The 17,193-nt window shown below is 36.2% G+C and overlaps 1 protein-coding gene across 3 annotated transcripts in view; it reads left to right on the top strand.

Annotated features, from left to right (window-relative positions):
* Positions 1 to 17,193, top strand: part of kcnq3 (potassium voltage-gated channel, KQT-like subfamily, member 3) — a 192,944-nt gene that overhangs the window by 122,300 nt on the left and 53,451 nt on the right. The window contains exons 8-9 of one of the 3 annotated variants that reach the window (XM_069921646.1): positions 353 to 454; positions 13,610 to 13,704. In XM_069921646.1, the coding sequence (XP_069777747.1) occupies positions 353 to 454; positions 13,610 to 13,704 (197 nt within the window). Of the gene's footprint in view, positions 1 to 352; positions 455 to 13,609; positions 13,709 to 17,193 lie in introns of all 3 variants that reach the window. The other 2 variants (XM_069921648.1, XM_069921649.1) reach the window with 2 other exon arrangements.

Genomic DNA, 17,193 nt, shown 5'->3' on the forward strand with positions numbered 1-17,193 from the left:
TTATGTCTGGTTGTCTGTCTATGTGTTTTGCACTGAGGACCGGAGAACACTGTTTTGTCAGGTTGTAGATGGACAACTGTTCAATCAGATGACAATAGACTTGACTTCACTTGACTTGACTCTGAAGTTGTTCCATCATGAGTTCATTATTATTGCTTCCAAGCAATCAACACCATGTCTTTACTGGGCATTCCTGAGTTTTCCCTTTTTCACAAATTTTAGATTATGTAGTTCTCTTGGAACTCTGCACTTCCCCAAGGGGAAAAGTTTAGTAGATTTCCACCCAGATAATTGTCTGCATATCACCTGATTATACCTGCACAGAACTATATTAAATTAGGTTCTCTTCCAGGTAGGAGAGGCCCATTGGAAGTACAGGAAACAGCAGCGTCAAAGGCAAAATAATTTGTACATGAAATGCTGTATATTCAGGATATGCCCAGAGAACACACAGGTAGGAAAATATAGCAAGAAAAAGAGATTGTGCTGCAAATGAGTTCACCAGTTACAATAGCTGCCCCTTCACATTTCTAAGCTATCAGTCGAAGCGCTGCAAGTAGGCACCTTCCAAAGAAATGGCACTTCGATGAGAATCCTACATTCAGAAATAGGTTCTCATTGTTTAATTTTTGTTGATTCCATTTAATTCCTCCAATTATACTGAGGTTAGGTTCCCTTTTTAAGAATTTCCAATAAAAATAGATTTTGCCATTTTTCATTTCTAATCTAAACTGGGTAATGCAAAGATCTCTGGTCATCAATCAGATCTAGCAATTCCTCCTTCCTCATTGGACCAGGTAAATATTCATGCAGACATTCTTCTGAATACAGAAACTCCCCTCCCCCACCTCTTTGTCCTTTTCCCTAATATGATCTCTCAATAAGTGGGTAGTTACAACCCCCTATTATCAGTTGTGTACCTTTTGTATCTCTAATTATTTCTGCAGATCCGATCCAGTCTTCTTCCCAGTAACCTGTGGTTTAGAAGAAAAAAATACCCTGATGCCCTTTGAAGAGATTGAACTTTAGTTGAGAAGAATGAAAGAATAAGGGAGGAGATGGAGGATGATGCTTCTGATCAGGGATTAGAATTGGGATTAATTCTCAAGATAAGGCCTTGGCCATTCCGGACAGAATCAATAAGAATTCTTCTACCAGAAAAAAGTGAATCTTTGGAGTTCCCTGCTCAAGAGGGCAGTGGGAATACACTCAATGAGATCAATAAAGGTTTGGACATGAAGGGAACCAAAGGATATCAGATTAGTGCAGGAAGATGGTGCTGAGTTGAAAGAACAAACATGATCTTAAGAGAGACCAAATGGTCTATCCCAGCTTTAGTTTCTAATATTTCTAACTCTAGATAGATTCAGTCTGTGACCTCCCATCGACATCCGCTCTCTCTCTCCTTGAAGCTATATTATTTTCTTTAATCAGCACTGATACATACTTCTTGGTCTTTCTTAAACAATTTGTAATGGTGAATACAGTATTTTATGCCTAATCCTTCCCTTGTTTTCAAACATTTCTCACATCAGGTTCTCATTTGCCTCTATAACTCGCTAAACAATTTGCCACATTTAATGCGTATACATACAAGGACTCTAAATCTCTCACTTTCTTGCAGTTTCTCAATTTCTACCCACATGATATTGGACTGATTCTTAATTTAATGCTATACAGCACTCCCCAATCCTCTGGGCAACTTATCTCCAATGTACAAATGGACGGTTGATGGTCAATGAGCATTGATTGGGCTGACAGACTGGTTTCCAAGCTGTATGACTTTGTAATTCATCATGTACCCAGCTGCATGTTAATCTGCCTGATTTTCTTACTTCTATTCTCAAGAGCACAAGGCACTGGGGGTAATCTAGAAAATTCTACCTTTTAAAACCTACTTTTTAAAACTGGAACTTCTGAAAGTCCAACAGTTGTGAATTGCTTTCAGATGGGAGACCTGTGACCAGTGGTATGTATCATTGTTCCATGCTGGGTCCACTGTTGTTTGTTTTCTTTGTTAACTGTTTGGTTTAGGACAGTGGTTCCTAACCAGTGGACCATGGCCCCTGGAGAGCCGGTGTGTGTTTCCATGTGGGCCACGGAGACATTTTAGCCCAATGAGGTCATGTCTTAGTCCTCTTGGGTGACATTGGGTGGGGTGGCAAGCAATCTTCCACTGAGGTAAGTGAGATCATCTTGCCATCTCTCAATATAGGCAGCTTGGCACTCAGCACTCTGTCACAGGCTCTGGTGAGGAACCCCTCTCTTGTTAACATCGACAAAGTCCTCGATTTTTTTCAAGAATGACTCATTGACCTTCAAAACAATCTGGATGCAGAGATGTGTTTGAGACTTCATTTATCACAGAGTTTTGGCCATAAATGATGGAAAGTTACTCCAGCATTGTGAAGAAGTGTCTTCAGAAGATCCTGCCCTCATGACCACTTATCTTTGTGAATCAGGTTTTTCAACATTGCTGCAGTTGAAGACAAAAGCACAAAACTACATTGACGTGGAGGCATATCTTGGGTGTGCAGTATCTACAACAGAACCAAGGATGTGGAAATAGCTGAATAAACCAGGAACAGGGGACTCATTAAAGTGGCTTGAGCTTTGATTTTGATTAGGAGATTTCATGTTCAGTCTCTGCCTGCAGTGATTTTTGTTCTTTAAAAATATTACATAAAATACATTAAATAAAGATGTGTTTCTCACAGAGTTACTTTTGACTTGAAAATATTTCTCAGTCATGGCCGTGACTGGGCCATGGCATGTTAGGCCAGAAGCCAGGTGAGTCTTAGATCGAAAAAGGTTGAGAACCACTGGTTTAGCATATTGTTGGCATTCATCTAATTATTCATCCTTGAGTACCGCATCTCTGCCCCTCCCAATTTCTTCCAGTGCAGCCCTTTACTCTTCAGTAAAAAGCTTTGGAGGTCAACGAGATCTCCTCCATTTCTAGTCCCTATTGCTGAGTATCAATTTGCAAACAACGTGTTTAATTTCTCGCATTTCCTACTATCATTTACTTTCCTGGGCTCTGATGGGAGGATGCTTGGCACATTGGTGACACAGGAAGGCTTGACCCACCCGCCCCCCAACCCCAGGAATATCTCCTGAAATTCTCAGGTGGTACAGTCATCGCAATTGGGCTCAGCTGCCTTCATTATTTGAAGAAAAGGAATAATCAACATTTCAGGCCATAACCTAGGCTCCAGCCTTAACTAATCTTTTTCTCCCATTGTTGCTCCTTGACCCGCCGAATTTCTCCAACAATTAGCCAAGTCATTGCTGCAAACAAACATATAGACTCTACTTAAAAATGGTTGAATTTGGGGCTCCTATTCTTCATTTATACATTTTTCAATAAATTCACAAACATTTGTTTTCCAAAATTACTCCCCATTTCAGCTGTGTTTGGCTCCAGAGTATAGCATCTTCAGCCCATCCTTGTGGATACTGGTTATTAATCTTTTGTTTGAAATTAAACTACCCATATCTTATTTTTTATTATTTATCTTTTATAATTAATTAGCAGATATTACTTTTACAGATGTTGCATTTTTCTAAAAGAGACATCCATTAAGCAGTGAACAAAAAATGAACGGAGCTTTCCTAAAATTCCTACCACAATCCAAAATCACCTTTCCCCTGTGAAAAGTCCCACACTAAAACTGCATTCCATTCAAGTTATTTCTGCACATAAGCAAATACTGTTTACTTTTCTGCAAAGTTAAGACACTCCCAAATTATCTCAGAGCTGACTCAGGCCCTGTCAGCACTAATTACCATCTATTCTAGTAACCAGTCACACATGAAGGCTGTTGGCAAATAGCTTGATTATTATAACAAATGACTGATGTTGTAAAAGATAACCACAAATTTAAGTTAAGCATTGAGGTTAAATTCTAAATGCTAAACTAAATCAGATTAATTGACTCACTCCCACCCCGATCCTGACTTGAGCAATCAGTTCGAGATTCATTCTGAGTCATTATTTTCAATTGCAGCTTTCAAGAAATATCTGAACCCATATTTTGATTCCCATGGTCATTATTGCTCCTCTGAAGAGTCTTCAACTCTATCCAAAGATTGCAGATGCTGAAAAAATGTGGAATAAAAACTAAACATCCAGGTTTCTATTTGTGCAAAGATAAATAGAGTTAAGATTTCAGGGTGGAGATAAAAGATTTGTGATGCACTTGTTTTAAACACAATGGAAGGACTTCTCACAATTCTTACCATGAGGGAGAAGGTATTGGAAAAGTCTATAGAAGTAAAGACAGTCAAGTTGGCAGGATCTGATAGCCAGATCTAGGATATTAAAGGGAAGCCAGCTGCAGCAACAATAAAGCTATAATTTGAGGTTTTTCAAAAGACATTGAATTCTGGAAAGGTATCAGTGAACTGGAAAACGGCAAATGTGATTCCATTATTCTGGAAGGGAGTAAGACATAGAGCTGATAGTGATAGGCATCTGTGGTTGGCAAGATACTGGAACTTATAATCACAGAAGAGCTAGCTTGTCATTAAGAAAAGCTTAATGTAAACACACCACCAGCATGTTTTACAAAAGTAAATCATGTTTGACAAATTTTCTTGAGATTTTTTCCATAACTTTATTTATTCGTTCAACAAAGTTATTACATACAATAAGAAAAATACATATTATGAACAATAAAAATTGTTTTCTTTATATATAAAAAAAGAAGAAAAAAAAGAAAAGAAAAAAGAACCCCCCCCTCCCCCTCTCAGCCAACTCTCTTTAGGAGAGCCAAAGAAAGAAAAGAAATCTGAAATATATTTACTAAAATCTAATCAAGATAAATCTAAATGTAAATATTCTAAATATAAAGACAACTTATTAAAAGAAGAATAATTATCATGTAAAACATATGTGATTTTTTCCATTACCAAACAAGTTTTCATCTCATTATGCCATCTATTAATATCAATCCTATTAGCATTTTTCCATGTTCTTGCTATACTTATTTTTGCAACAGATAAAGCTAAATACACAAAAGTAATCTGAAATTTATCTAATCCCAAATCTTTCAAAGGATTCAATTCACCCAACAAAAATATTGTCGGATCCAGAGGTATTTTGATCTTATATAAATGTTCCAAAAACAATTGAATTGCTTTCCAAAAAGCTTGTATATGTACACATAACCAAACAGCATGAAAAAAAGTTCCAACTGAATTAGCACATCTAAAACAAGAGTCTGATCCACTAAAACCATATTTAAAAAACTTTTCAGGTGTTAAGTACAATTGATGTAAAAAATTGTAATTAACCATTGCATAATGAACATTTATCAATCTAGTAACACTATCATGACAGATAGCTAACCAGTCATCCTCAGAAAAAAATAAAGTTAATATCCTTATCCCATTTAATCTTAGATCTATTCCATCCCTTTTTTTCCCATTCTTTCCTGTAATATATGGTACATCAATGAAATATATCCCTTTTTTGATCCAGTCACAAGAAAAGATTCAAATTTAGTCAATTCAGGTAAAATCATATCTCTACCAAATATTTGTTTTTCTAAGGATCAAAGTTGATAATAAACGAATAAAGAATTCTCATTAATACTAAAATCTTCCCTCATTTGATTAAAGGATAAAAATTGACCTTCTTTAAAATAATCCCCTAAGTTTTTTATACCTTTAGATTTCCGATGTAATAAATATTGATTATACATTGAAAATGGAATAAGTTGGTTATTATATAACAATGTTAAAGTCAGTAATTTACCCTTAGATTTATCATTCTATTTTTCTTCATCCATAACTTCATTAAATGTTTTAATATAGGCACATTAAATTGTTGTAATAAATTTAAACTCCACCGAAACAAAAATTGATGTATTTCAAATTCATAAATATTTGCCATCTCAATTTTAGCCCAATTTGGGGGCCGTTCCAAATCCATTAATGAACTAATAAATTTAAATTGAGCTGCCTAATAATAATTTTGAAAATGTGGTAAGCGTAATCCCCCTAATGCATATTTCCAGGTTAGCTTATCCAAAGCTACTCTCAGAAATGTACCCTTCCATAAAAATTACCTAACCATTTTATTTAAATCTCGAAAAAAATTCTTATTAAGTAAACACGGAATTGACTGAAACAAATATTGTATACGTGGAAAAATATTCATTATGATTGTATTTATTCTTCCAATTAAATTTATAGGAAGATCCTTCCATTTAATCAAATCAGTTTTGATCTTTTTCATTAATGGTACATAATTTAGTTTATATAAAGATTGATAATCAACATTCATATTTATACCCAAATATTTAATTTGATCAGTCCATTTCAAATTAATAATATTCTTATAAACTGAATAATCTCCTTCACCTATCGATAAAATTTCACTTTTTTCCCAATTAACTTTATATCCAGACAAAGATCCATATTGTATTAAACATTCCTTCAAGTGTAAAAGTGAATTTTGTCGTATCAACTGTGCTAAAGGTTCAATTACTAATGCAAACAAAGCTGGAGACAAAGGACAACCTTGACGAGTTGAACGAGTTAATTTAAAAGGTTCCGAGATCTGACCATTTGTCAAAGCCCTGGCTATTGGTTTATTGTATAAAGCTTTAATCCAACCAATAAAAGAAGTACCAAACTTAAATTTCTCTAAGACTTTAAATAAAAAGTTCACTCAACTCTGTCAAAAGCCTTTTCTGCATCAAGAGATATCACCATCGAATGGTCAGGGCACTGTTGATATTTATTAATCAGACTAATCACTCAAAGAATATTATCTGAAGCATACCTATTCTTTATAAAACGTGTTTGATCAACATATATCAACTTAGGTAAAAATTTAGCCAATCGATTTGCTAATACTTTAGCTATTATTTTATAGTCTACATTCAACAAGGAAATTGGTCTATATGAAGACACCTTTAATGGATCTCTATCCTTCTTAGGCATTACAGTAATTAAGGCACTAGAGCATGATTCAGGTAAATCATGATGTTCCTTAATCTGTTGTAACACATCTCCAAACACTGTAGATAAATCATCATAAAATACCTTATAAAATTCAACCGAAAACCCATTATCACCAGATGATTTTCCATTCGGCATTTCCAACATAGCCAATTTAATTTCTAAATCAGTGAAAAGTGCCTCCAGCTCCAATATGTCTTCTTCTCCTAATACCGGTTTTTTCAACACCAATAAAAAGGAGTCAATCGAACTGCTCTCCTGTTTTTCCTCAGAAGTATATAATTTCTTATAAAATGAATAAAACTCATCATTAATCTCATGAGGTTTGTAAGTAATAGTCGAATTTCATCTGACTGCATTAATAACCCTTAATACCTGTTCTTTCTTTAACTGCCATGCAAGTACCTTATGTGCTTTCTCACCCCATTCATAATACTGTTGTTTAGATCTATTAATCAAGCATTCAAATTGATAAGATTGCAACATATTGTATTTCAATTTCAATCTAGACAGCTCTATCTTCCGATTTTCTGCCGCATCTCTCTGAAATTCCTTTTCTAATTCATCAATCTGTTTCTCTAATTCAAGACTCTCAGTCAAATAATTATTTTTAACCTTAGAGGTATAACTAATTATTTGACCTCTCAAGTAAGCTTTCATAGCATTCCACGATATAAATTTACTCTGAATGGAGTTAACATTTTCTTCCAAACAGAGACTAATTTGTTTTTTAAAAAATTCAATAAATTCCACTTTTTTTTAACAACATCGTATTAAATCTCCAACAATAAGCTACACAAACTTTTTCCAGAATTCTCATAAGTAAAATACAACAAAGTATAGTCTGAAATTACCCTACTGTTATATTCTGCTTGCAGTATTTTCCCCTGTAAATGTGGCGATACTAAAAAAAATCAATTCTAGAAAAAGATTCATGTCTAAATGAATAAAAAGAAAAATCCTTCTTTGACATCGCCAAATGCCCACTAAATTAAAATATTTCCTACTAAATTAAAATCTTTCATCAAAGCTCGAATTTGAATTGCCATTTTAGAATTTTTAACATTTTTTTGGAGATTTATCTAATAAAGGTTACAAAACACAATTAAAATCACCCCCAACCAAAACATTTTCATTAGCTTGTCCCAAAAGCAAAAATGCATCCGAAATAAATGCTTCATCATCCACATTCGGTGTATAAATGTTAAGTAAAGTCCAAAATTCATTAAAAATCTTACAATTCAACTTAAGAATATATCCTGTATTCATTTCCATTGATTGTAATTCAAAAGATAAACTTTTATGTATCAAAATTGCTACTCCCTTAGTTTTGGAATTAAATGAAGAACAAAAAACATGTCCAACCCAATCCCTCTTCAATTTCATACTTACTTTTCCATTCAAATGCGTCTCCTTTAAAAAAAGTAATATCAATCTTCATCTTTTTAATGTAAGCCAAAACTCGCTTACGCTTGATCGGATTATTTAATCCCTGAACATTAAAGGTAGCAAATTTCAAATTCGACATATCTAATACAATTGCTAGATACCAAAAATAATCACAAAATTAATAATAACAAAGAAAGAAAAGACATTTTTTTATATATAGAACCCTCAAATTAAAATATATAGGCCCCCCAAATAAAAATAATATTCGTTAATAAGAGAGAAAAAAAAACAACAAAAAAAACTTCCAAAAGGTAGTAACTCCCTAAAAAACTGGGTGTGGATTACCCACTAGTGACTGATGACTAACAAAGAAGTTAGTGCAATCCCTTCCTCCCCAGGCAGCCAGTCAGAAATATTAACATATTACAAAAAAAAATCAGCCCTGAGATTCCAGTCCAGATGGTGAACTCATTTCAAGAGTAGATGAAATCTTTCCATTCCCGTTCTTCCCATTTCTGCCATTTTGTCCATTTCCAAGTCCATCAGATTTTCTTTTAGGAGATAATGGTGGACTCTTTCTTTGACCTCTGACATCCGGTAATGAACTAGCAAGAACCATTGCCTCATGCTCACTCTCAAAGAATTGAAAGTGATAATTTCCATAAAAACACTTTCAACACAGCAGGATAACGAAAAGCAAATTTGTAACCTTTACGCCATAAAACATCTTTAACTGGATTAAATTCATGTCGGCGTCTGATGATATCTTGACTCAAACCAGGGTAGAAGAAAACTCTACTATTCTGAACCATCATTGGAGCTTGCCTTTGTCTTGCATTTTGAACTGCAAGTCGAAGAATTGTCTCTCTGTCCAAACAATTCAAACAGCGAACTATCACAGCTCTTTGCGGCTGACCAGATAAGGGTGGTCTTCTTAAAGCTCTATGTGCTCTTTCCAATACAAATCCGTCAGGAAAGGACTCTTCCCCCAACATCTGGGGAATCCAATTTTTAAAAAATTTGATGGGATCTTGACCTTCTATACCTTTTGGCAAACCCACAATTTTCACATTATTTCTTCTGCTTTGATTTTCCAAATGGTCCGGTTTTTTTTTGTTAACTCTTTTTCCCGTGCTCCTAAATCTTTAACTGATTTTTCCACCTTTACTATTGTTTCTGTATTGGATTGTACCTGTTGTTTCCATTCAGAAAAAGAAGCTTCAAATTTTTTGAAGTTTTCCCGATTTTCTTTAGCTTCTGCCTTAAGTCTGAAATTATATCAGTATTCATTTGAACCACCTGGTTCAATTGACCAGTAATAACATCCAAATAAGAAGCAATACCTTCAAACATCATGTAAACAGGCTGAAGTGCAGTTTGAATTGCAGGATCTGGTTCCATAATTTGTAACTCGCTTTCTTCCAGCTCTTCTTCCATTTCCTGTGCAGTAGTAGAGTAAGGTAAGTCCTCTTCTTGTTGCTCTTCAAAAGGTAGCATTCTAGTCGTTTTGCTGCGAGTTTGGACACCCAACGACGACCCCCCCCCTACTTCCACAGGGGGTCGTCGCTGCTGTTCCCCGACAGACCATTTTTTAATAAAATTATGGAGTTTTCCGTAATTAACAGTGCCACCCAAGCGTATAATCGCTGCAGACTGCTTGTCTGCCGTCAGAATCTTCTTCCTCCGCGCTCCCATCTCTTCCAACGGGAGAGTTCTTTGTAGCAAGCCTCCAGGCTCGTGCCCGATTTCTCGGGAGCACGCTCCCTCCTCCGCAGAACGGGTCGAACCAGTGCCATCTTAAGACTGGTGAGTAATTGTTACCTTAGCTTTAGTCCACACCAGCGATCGTTGAAGCTTGGGGATCACTGAAAACAGATCCGAGGCTGTTCCAGGTTGTTTAGGCCCCAATTCTTCTGCACTTCGAAACTGTATTTTCTTTTGTAACTGAGACTTAATTGTTTTTACATTAGTAGCCATAATGGCTCACCAAAATATCAAACTAAAAATTAAAGTTTTAAAATTAAAAATAAAGGGTTAAAAAGCGGGCATTTAAAAGTCTGACCAGAGAGGGCAGGGATTACACATCTGATCTCTATGCTATCTTGCCATGCCCCCCTGGAGTTTTTGATTATGCAACAAGCAGAGCTAGTTGAGGATGACCTGTAGATTTGGTGCATTTTGGATTCTGAGAAGGTATTTGACAAGGTGTCTTATGAAAGACCAATTCACAAGACATGAGAGGCAATCCAAAAGATTCACTTGGCTAATTTCTGTGTTGAGAAGATTGTGCTACCACAAGCAGCTAAAAAAAATTACTCATTGGAGTTTGACAGAATATTTGGTGAATTTAATGAAGCGTGCAAGATCCTGAGTGGACATGTCACCACCACTAATGGCAGAATCTTGAATGAATGGACACAGTTAAGTTTATGTTAAAGTTTACTTATCACAAAATATAGTAAGCAGACTAACAGGTTATCTCTGCATTCATACAGCTACGTACAGAGTCCAATTGCAGAGTATAGAATTTCAATGCAAAAGAAAGATCGATTAGCACCAATGGCAATATGATAGCCCTTGTCATGGGGTTCATTTAGGTGCTTAATTTCTGCAGGGTAGAAACTATCTAAGAGCCAGATGGTGTGAGTTTTCACTTTATTTAGCCTTCTAATGGGGAGAGGGAGAACAAAGTGGGTCTGGGGTGTCAATTTGTTGGCTACCTTTTCTGGGCAGCGGGAAATGCAGATGGAGTTGCAATATTAGGGTGCAGTCATTTAAAACTGAAAGGTGCAAAGGGTGGCAAATCTCCAAAATTCTCTGCCCCAGAGGCTCATGGAGGTTAGATCATTGTGGGGAATTCACGAAGAAGTGGATATATTTTTGAAATGTGAGGAGAATAAGAATATTGTGGAGAAGAGATGAGGCTTGGGGCAAATCATTCATGATCATATTGTATGGCACGACTCACTTGAGAGGTGAAGAAGCCTACTCCTCCTATCCTCTTCTGTTCTAATGTTCAAAATCAGGCACCAGGAGGCCATAACCTTGGATCCAAAATTAGAGTCTCCTGTAAGAGATCTTGATGGTAAGAGGAAGAAAAAGCCTGGAGCAGGTTGGCTCAATGTTTTCTTGTGGGGCTCACATTGACACACCAGTACCTGCCAAGTGCTGGAGAATAGTGGTTAAATCGACCCCCACCCCCCAACCAACTCCCTTTTGTGGTGATGCCCACTCACCCAGACCTGCATCTCATTGTGCCTCCTGTGTCGCAGAATTCAATGAATTCTGCAGGCAAATATGTAGACTCTGCTCAAACATAGTTGAATTTGGGCCTCCTACTTTTCAGTTATGCATTTTTCAATTTATTCACAAGCATTTGTTTTCCAGTTACTCCTATAACTCTTGAAAAGAGAGAAACTGATTGTGATATTAAAAAGAAGCATTCCAAACTAACACACTTTAGTGTTGCTGGTTCATCTTGTATATAGTTGATATTATTCTTTTATTTAGCAATGTTTACAATTTTATGAATCTTAATTTGAAGTAGTACCACTGATTCCCTGATGATGGCGATGGTGATCTGTTAGAAGTACAGTGTAATGTTGTGCCAGCACCTCCTGATGATGCCCTCACAATCTCCTTGGTGATTCTAAATTTGGTTTGACAATCTCTCTGCAATGAAAAGGTGCAAAATGTCAGGAAGCTTAAAAATTCATTGGCTTTTAGTATTTAATATTTATCAAATTGGACTGAACTTGACTCCAATTTAAAGTTTACTAACAATCAATATGTAAAACTTAATTTCCCTAGATAGTGCAGACTGCATAGGACTATCCGTGTGCAGACATTTACAGACGGATAGACATACCAATAGGTAGGCAGGAACAAAGATATATACACAAGGTTGGACCAATGCTCTCAGATATGATAAACATATTTGATACGTAATGTCTCGTTAAACTTCAAAGCAGATGACAGCTAAAGTTTTGGCCAGGATCACAATTTTTAGGAACCACTGTAACATTCTTTATTAGTGAAAATTCAGAAACAATTAGTTTTTCCAAAGAAGATTGATGAGGGCAGTGTAGTAGACATTATCTACATGGACTTTGACATTGGTCCAGAAGGAGAAGACACATGGGATCCAGGGTGATCAAGCCAAATGGACACAGAGTTAGCTTGATGGCAATCTGTTTCTCAGACTGGAGGACTGTGGTCACTGGTGTGCCACAGGTCCCCTGTTGTTCATCATCTGTATTTACAATTTCAATGAGAATGTAGTTAGCATGGTAATTAATTTTGTACCAGCACCAATTGGTGGAATGGTGTTTAGTGAAGAAGATTATCTATCCAGCACCAGGATAACAGTTCCAGAGAACAGTCATGTGATCTAAGCACTCCAGGAGCTGCAGTTGCTTTATTGTGTTGAAATCTACACTTGAAAGCAATTGATAAGTTTGAGTAAAAGTCTTAATGTTAACATAATGCAGTATTCTTTGTCTTTCATTATTCTAGAATCAGATTAGTTATCTATTCTTGTGGGTTTCCTTAAGGTAAGTACTTGATGTCACAATATTCTTTCAGTTTCTATTTTGTGTATGCCCACTTCAGATTTCTTTGTGAGTTAGGTCATAAATTAGATCAGCCATGATCGTATTGAATGGCGGAGCAGGCTCGATGAGCCATTTTTCGCCTACTCCTGTTCCTACTTCCTATGTTCCTATTCACTCATTGAATATGGACATTACTGGCAATAGCAGATTTATTATTTATCCCTGATTGTTATTGAGCTGCTGCAGTCTGTGTGATGGAATTACAATGATACAAGATAGAGAGTTCTGAGCTTTGGTTCCTAAGAGTGATGAAACTGTGTGATTATGCTTTATCTATATACTTGATGCCTCTGACCATCTACGTGATAGAAGCTCATGAATGTGGGGGATCCTGTTCAAGAAGCCTTGGTGAAAAGGTACAATAAATTTTGTAGATGATACATTGAGTAGCCACTGAATATCTGTGATGGAGACAGTGATTATCTCAGGGAGTGGAGATGGTGCAGAATAAATTGATAACTTTGTCCTGGATGGTGTGGAGCCCATTTTGCCACGTGGAAAGATCAGCATTATGCTTCTGAATTGTGCCCTTTAGGTATTACAATCTCTTGGAAGGTTGGCTGGCAAAGTTGGCAACCGTTGATTGAGATAATCCTTTGTAATATCTTTATTTCCATGTTTGTGTTTTGTTGCAGACTGCGTGGAGATTTTATGCCACCAACCTCAACAGGACAGATCTTGCTGCAACATGGAGATACTATGAAACTATCATTGCAATCCCTTTCTTCAGGCATGTATGCCACTGTTCACTTCAACTTCTACAAACAAAAGTTGCAAAACTAACTGCTAGTTTATTTACTTTTATGTTTGTACTCCTAGTGAGAATTCAGTTTGTGTAGCGATTTGGAAACCAGTTTTGAAGGTCTTGAAAAAGTAGATACATAGGTCATTCATTTTCCACATATTTATTAAATGTTTTGTTCAGTTTATAGTTTCATGACCTGCCTTGATCGTGATTATCAATTATAACGATCCAACTATTTCAAATATCAAAAAGTGAACACAAATTCTCAGATATGAAAATTCACAATTGTTTTGATTAACCTCTAAAGTTCTTCCAAATTAGTGTCTTTAAGCAAAAAGGATTTCAGGTCTTGTCACTTAATAATTCAGTTGCAAGTTAGCAGCTTGGTGTTTTAGCCGAATAAGAATGATAATAAGCTGACATTTTTAGTTAATAAATGCAATATTTTACTTCAGATTTTTGTGTTTTGGCGAGGGCAGATGCGATTATGATGGCTTTGGGAAGTAATAAAAAGAACTTAATTTAAAGCATAATAATGTCTCTGGTAACTTACTGTAACATTAAAACTAATTTTAATATAACAATGCATTTAGGAGCATGTGAACAACAATTGGTTTCCAGAATTAAAAGTATAAAATGTTCTTTAAATCTCCTGCCTTTACTTTGGCTGAAACCCCAGGCAAATTAAATATGTACAATCAATGGTCCAGAGACAATTTGGAGAGCTCTGTATAAATTCTACCCATACTGCTTTAGGTGTAAATAACTCTCAGGTTCGAAGATGAATTTTACCTATAGGAATAGGAAAGGTTAATTAAATGAGGGCTTCAATAAATGCCTTTTCCAAAACAAAATTAAACAGATGAAGATTTGTCTAGTCTATTTTTCTGAGATTATCAGTGGAAATGGGGATATTAATTGAAAGGGAACAATGTGCCAAATTATTAAGTTATACAAAAGTTATACATCATTTACATTATCTCCAACTCCTAAATATCTTATAGTTTGACAGGTGAGGTTCTCACAAAAGATATTGATCTCAAAAGGCAAATAAACATCAAAGTTTCATCTTGTTCAATCTTCATAGGAGCACTCAAAAATAAAATGGTAAATAAAATATTGGAAATATGGCTCAGTAAGTTTGGGATTAACCTGTAAATGTGCAAATCCAAACTTACAGGCCAGTTCTTCCGATGGTTTCATGGATATTTTACGGTACTGGAGTCCAGACTAACAACCATAAAACTATCAGTACAATCTGGCTCAATTCCTTCCTATAATGTCAGCTTTACCTAATTCAGGTTAGATCTCATTCAGTAACAGTCAACCAATTCATTCAAATAGAGATAAGTAAGTAAAAGGTAATTTACATTTTTTGAATTATTCTCTTTGCTTCATGTTTTAATTATTTATAAGTATTTTCATGTATTTTAACAAATTTAATTTTCTTTTAAAAATGTCAAAATTGATTTGAAATAGTCTGATTCTAAAGGTCAGGGCTTTAACAGCTGCAAAAATTTGATTCAGCTGTATTGAGGACCGATCTTATTCTAGACCACCCATTTGATGGCGTTATGCCACACGAGGCTTTGTTGGCATATAACATCTAGATTTTAACCTTCCAGCAAGGCGATGTTGATGGATCTACAGAAGGTAAGGTTCTATTGTTCCACAAGTTCTGGCATCTACTAATTAAGATATCTTTGACATTAGAAAAGAGGCAGTCCGGTTTGCTTCTGTTTGGCTTTTCACTCCCAATGATTGCAAGGCACATATGGTAGATAACCATAGAACCACAGAAAATGACAGCAGAGAAACAGCCCCCTTTGGTCTTTCTAGTCTATGCCGAACCATTTTTCTGCCTAGTCATGCTGACTTTGCACCCAGTCCATAGCCTCCAAACCTTTCCCATCCTTTGTATTTGTCCAAAATTCTTCTTAAAAGTTAAAATTGTGCCTGCATTCACCACCTCAGCTGGCAGCTCGTTCCACACTCCCACTACTCTCTGTGTGAAGAAGTTCCCCCTTGTGTCCCCTCTAAAGTTTTCCAATTCACCCTTAATCCATGTCCTCTGGTTTGGATCTTACTTACCCTCAGTGAAAAAAAAAACCTATCTACATTTACTCAGTCTATCCCCCTCATAATTTTAAATCCTCTATCAAATCTCACCTCATTCTTCTACACTCCAGGGAATAAAGTCCTAACCTGTTTAACCTTTCCCTGTAACCCAGTTCCTGGAGCCTGGGCAACATTCTAGTAAATCTTCTCTGCAATCTTTCTATCTTATTGATATCTTTCCAATAGTTAGGTGACTAGAACTCCACACAGTACTCCAAATTTGGTTTCACTAATGTCTTAAAAAGCTTTACCATAACTTCCAAACTCCTATACTCAATACTTTAATTTATGAAGGCCAATATGCCAAAAGATCTCTTTACAACCCTATCTACTTGTGACGTCAATTTCAGGGAATTATGTATCTGTAATCCCAGATCCCTCTGTTCTACCACACTCCTCAATGCCCAATATTTATCATGTATGTCTGCATTAAATTCCATCTGCCATTTTTCATCCCATTCTTTCCAGTTGTCTGTCCACAACGCATCCAATCTTAGTGTCATCTGAAAACTTGATCCAATCTACCATATTATTATCCAGGTCATGATATAAATGACTCACAACAATGGTCCCAGCACTGATCCCTGAGGCACACCAGCAGTCTCAAGCCTCCAGTCTGAGAAGAAATCATCTAGCACAGATCTCTGCCTTCTCCCTTCCAGCCATTGTTGAATCTAGTTTACTACTTCCCATGAATACCGAGCATCTGATTTTTCCTGACTAATCTCCCATTAGGGACCTTGTCAAAGCCCTTACAAAAATCCATGTAAATAATATCCATACCCTCTCCATCAATGTTCCTGGTGGCCTCTTCAAAAACTCTATAAGATTACTTAAATACGATCTACCACACACAAAGCCATATTGACCATCCCTAATAATTTACCTACTACTGATATCAGGCTCTCTGACCTATAATTTCCAAGGTTACTTTTGGAGCCTTTTTTAAACAACAGAACAACGTGAGATACCCTCTGATCCTTTGGCACCTGTAATTTCTACACTAAGCTTCCTCAAGGTCCAAGGGAATATCTTTGTCAGGTCCTGGGGATTTTTCCACCCTTATTTACTTTAAAACAGCAAACACCTCCTCCTCTTTAATCTGTATAGGTTCCATGACCTCACTGCTTGTTTTCCTTACTTCCCTCGACTCTCTGCCATTTTCCTGAGTGAATATTGATGAAAGAGAGCATCTCTTTTGACTCCATACATAGCCGGCCATACAGATCTTCAAGGGGACCGATCTTGTCCCTTACTATCCTTTTGCTCTTAATATACCAGTAGAAACCTTTAGGATTTCTCTTCACCTTGTCTGCCAAAGCAACCTCATCTTCTTGCATTCTTAAGGATTTTCTT

Source organism: Narcine bancroftii, chromosome 2 (genome assembly GCF_036971445.1).
Source record: "Narcine bancroftii isolate sNarBan1 chromosome 2, sNarBan1.hap1, whole genome shotgun sequence".
NCBI lineage: Eukaryota > Metazoa > Chordata > Chondrichthyes > Torpediniformes > Narcinidae > Narcine > Narcine bancroftii.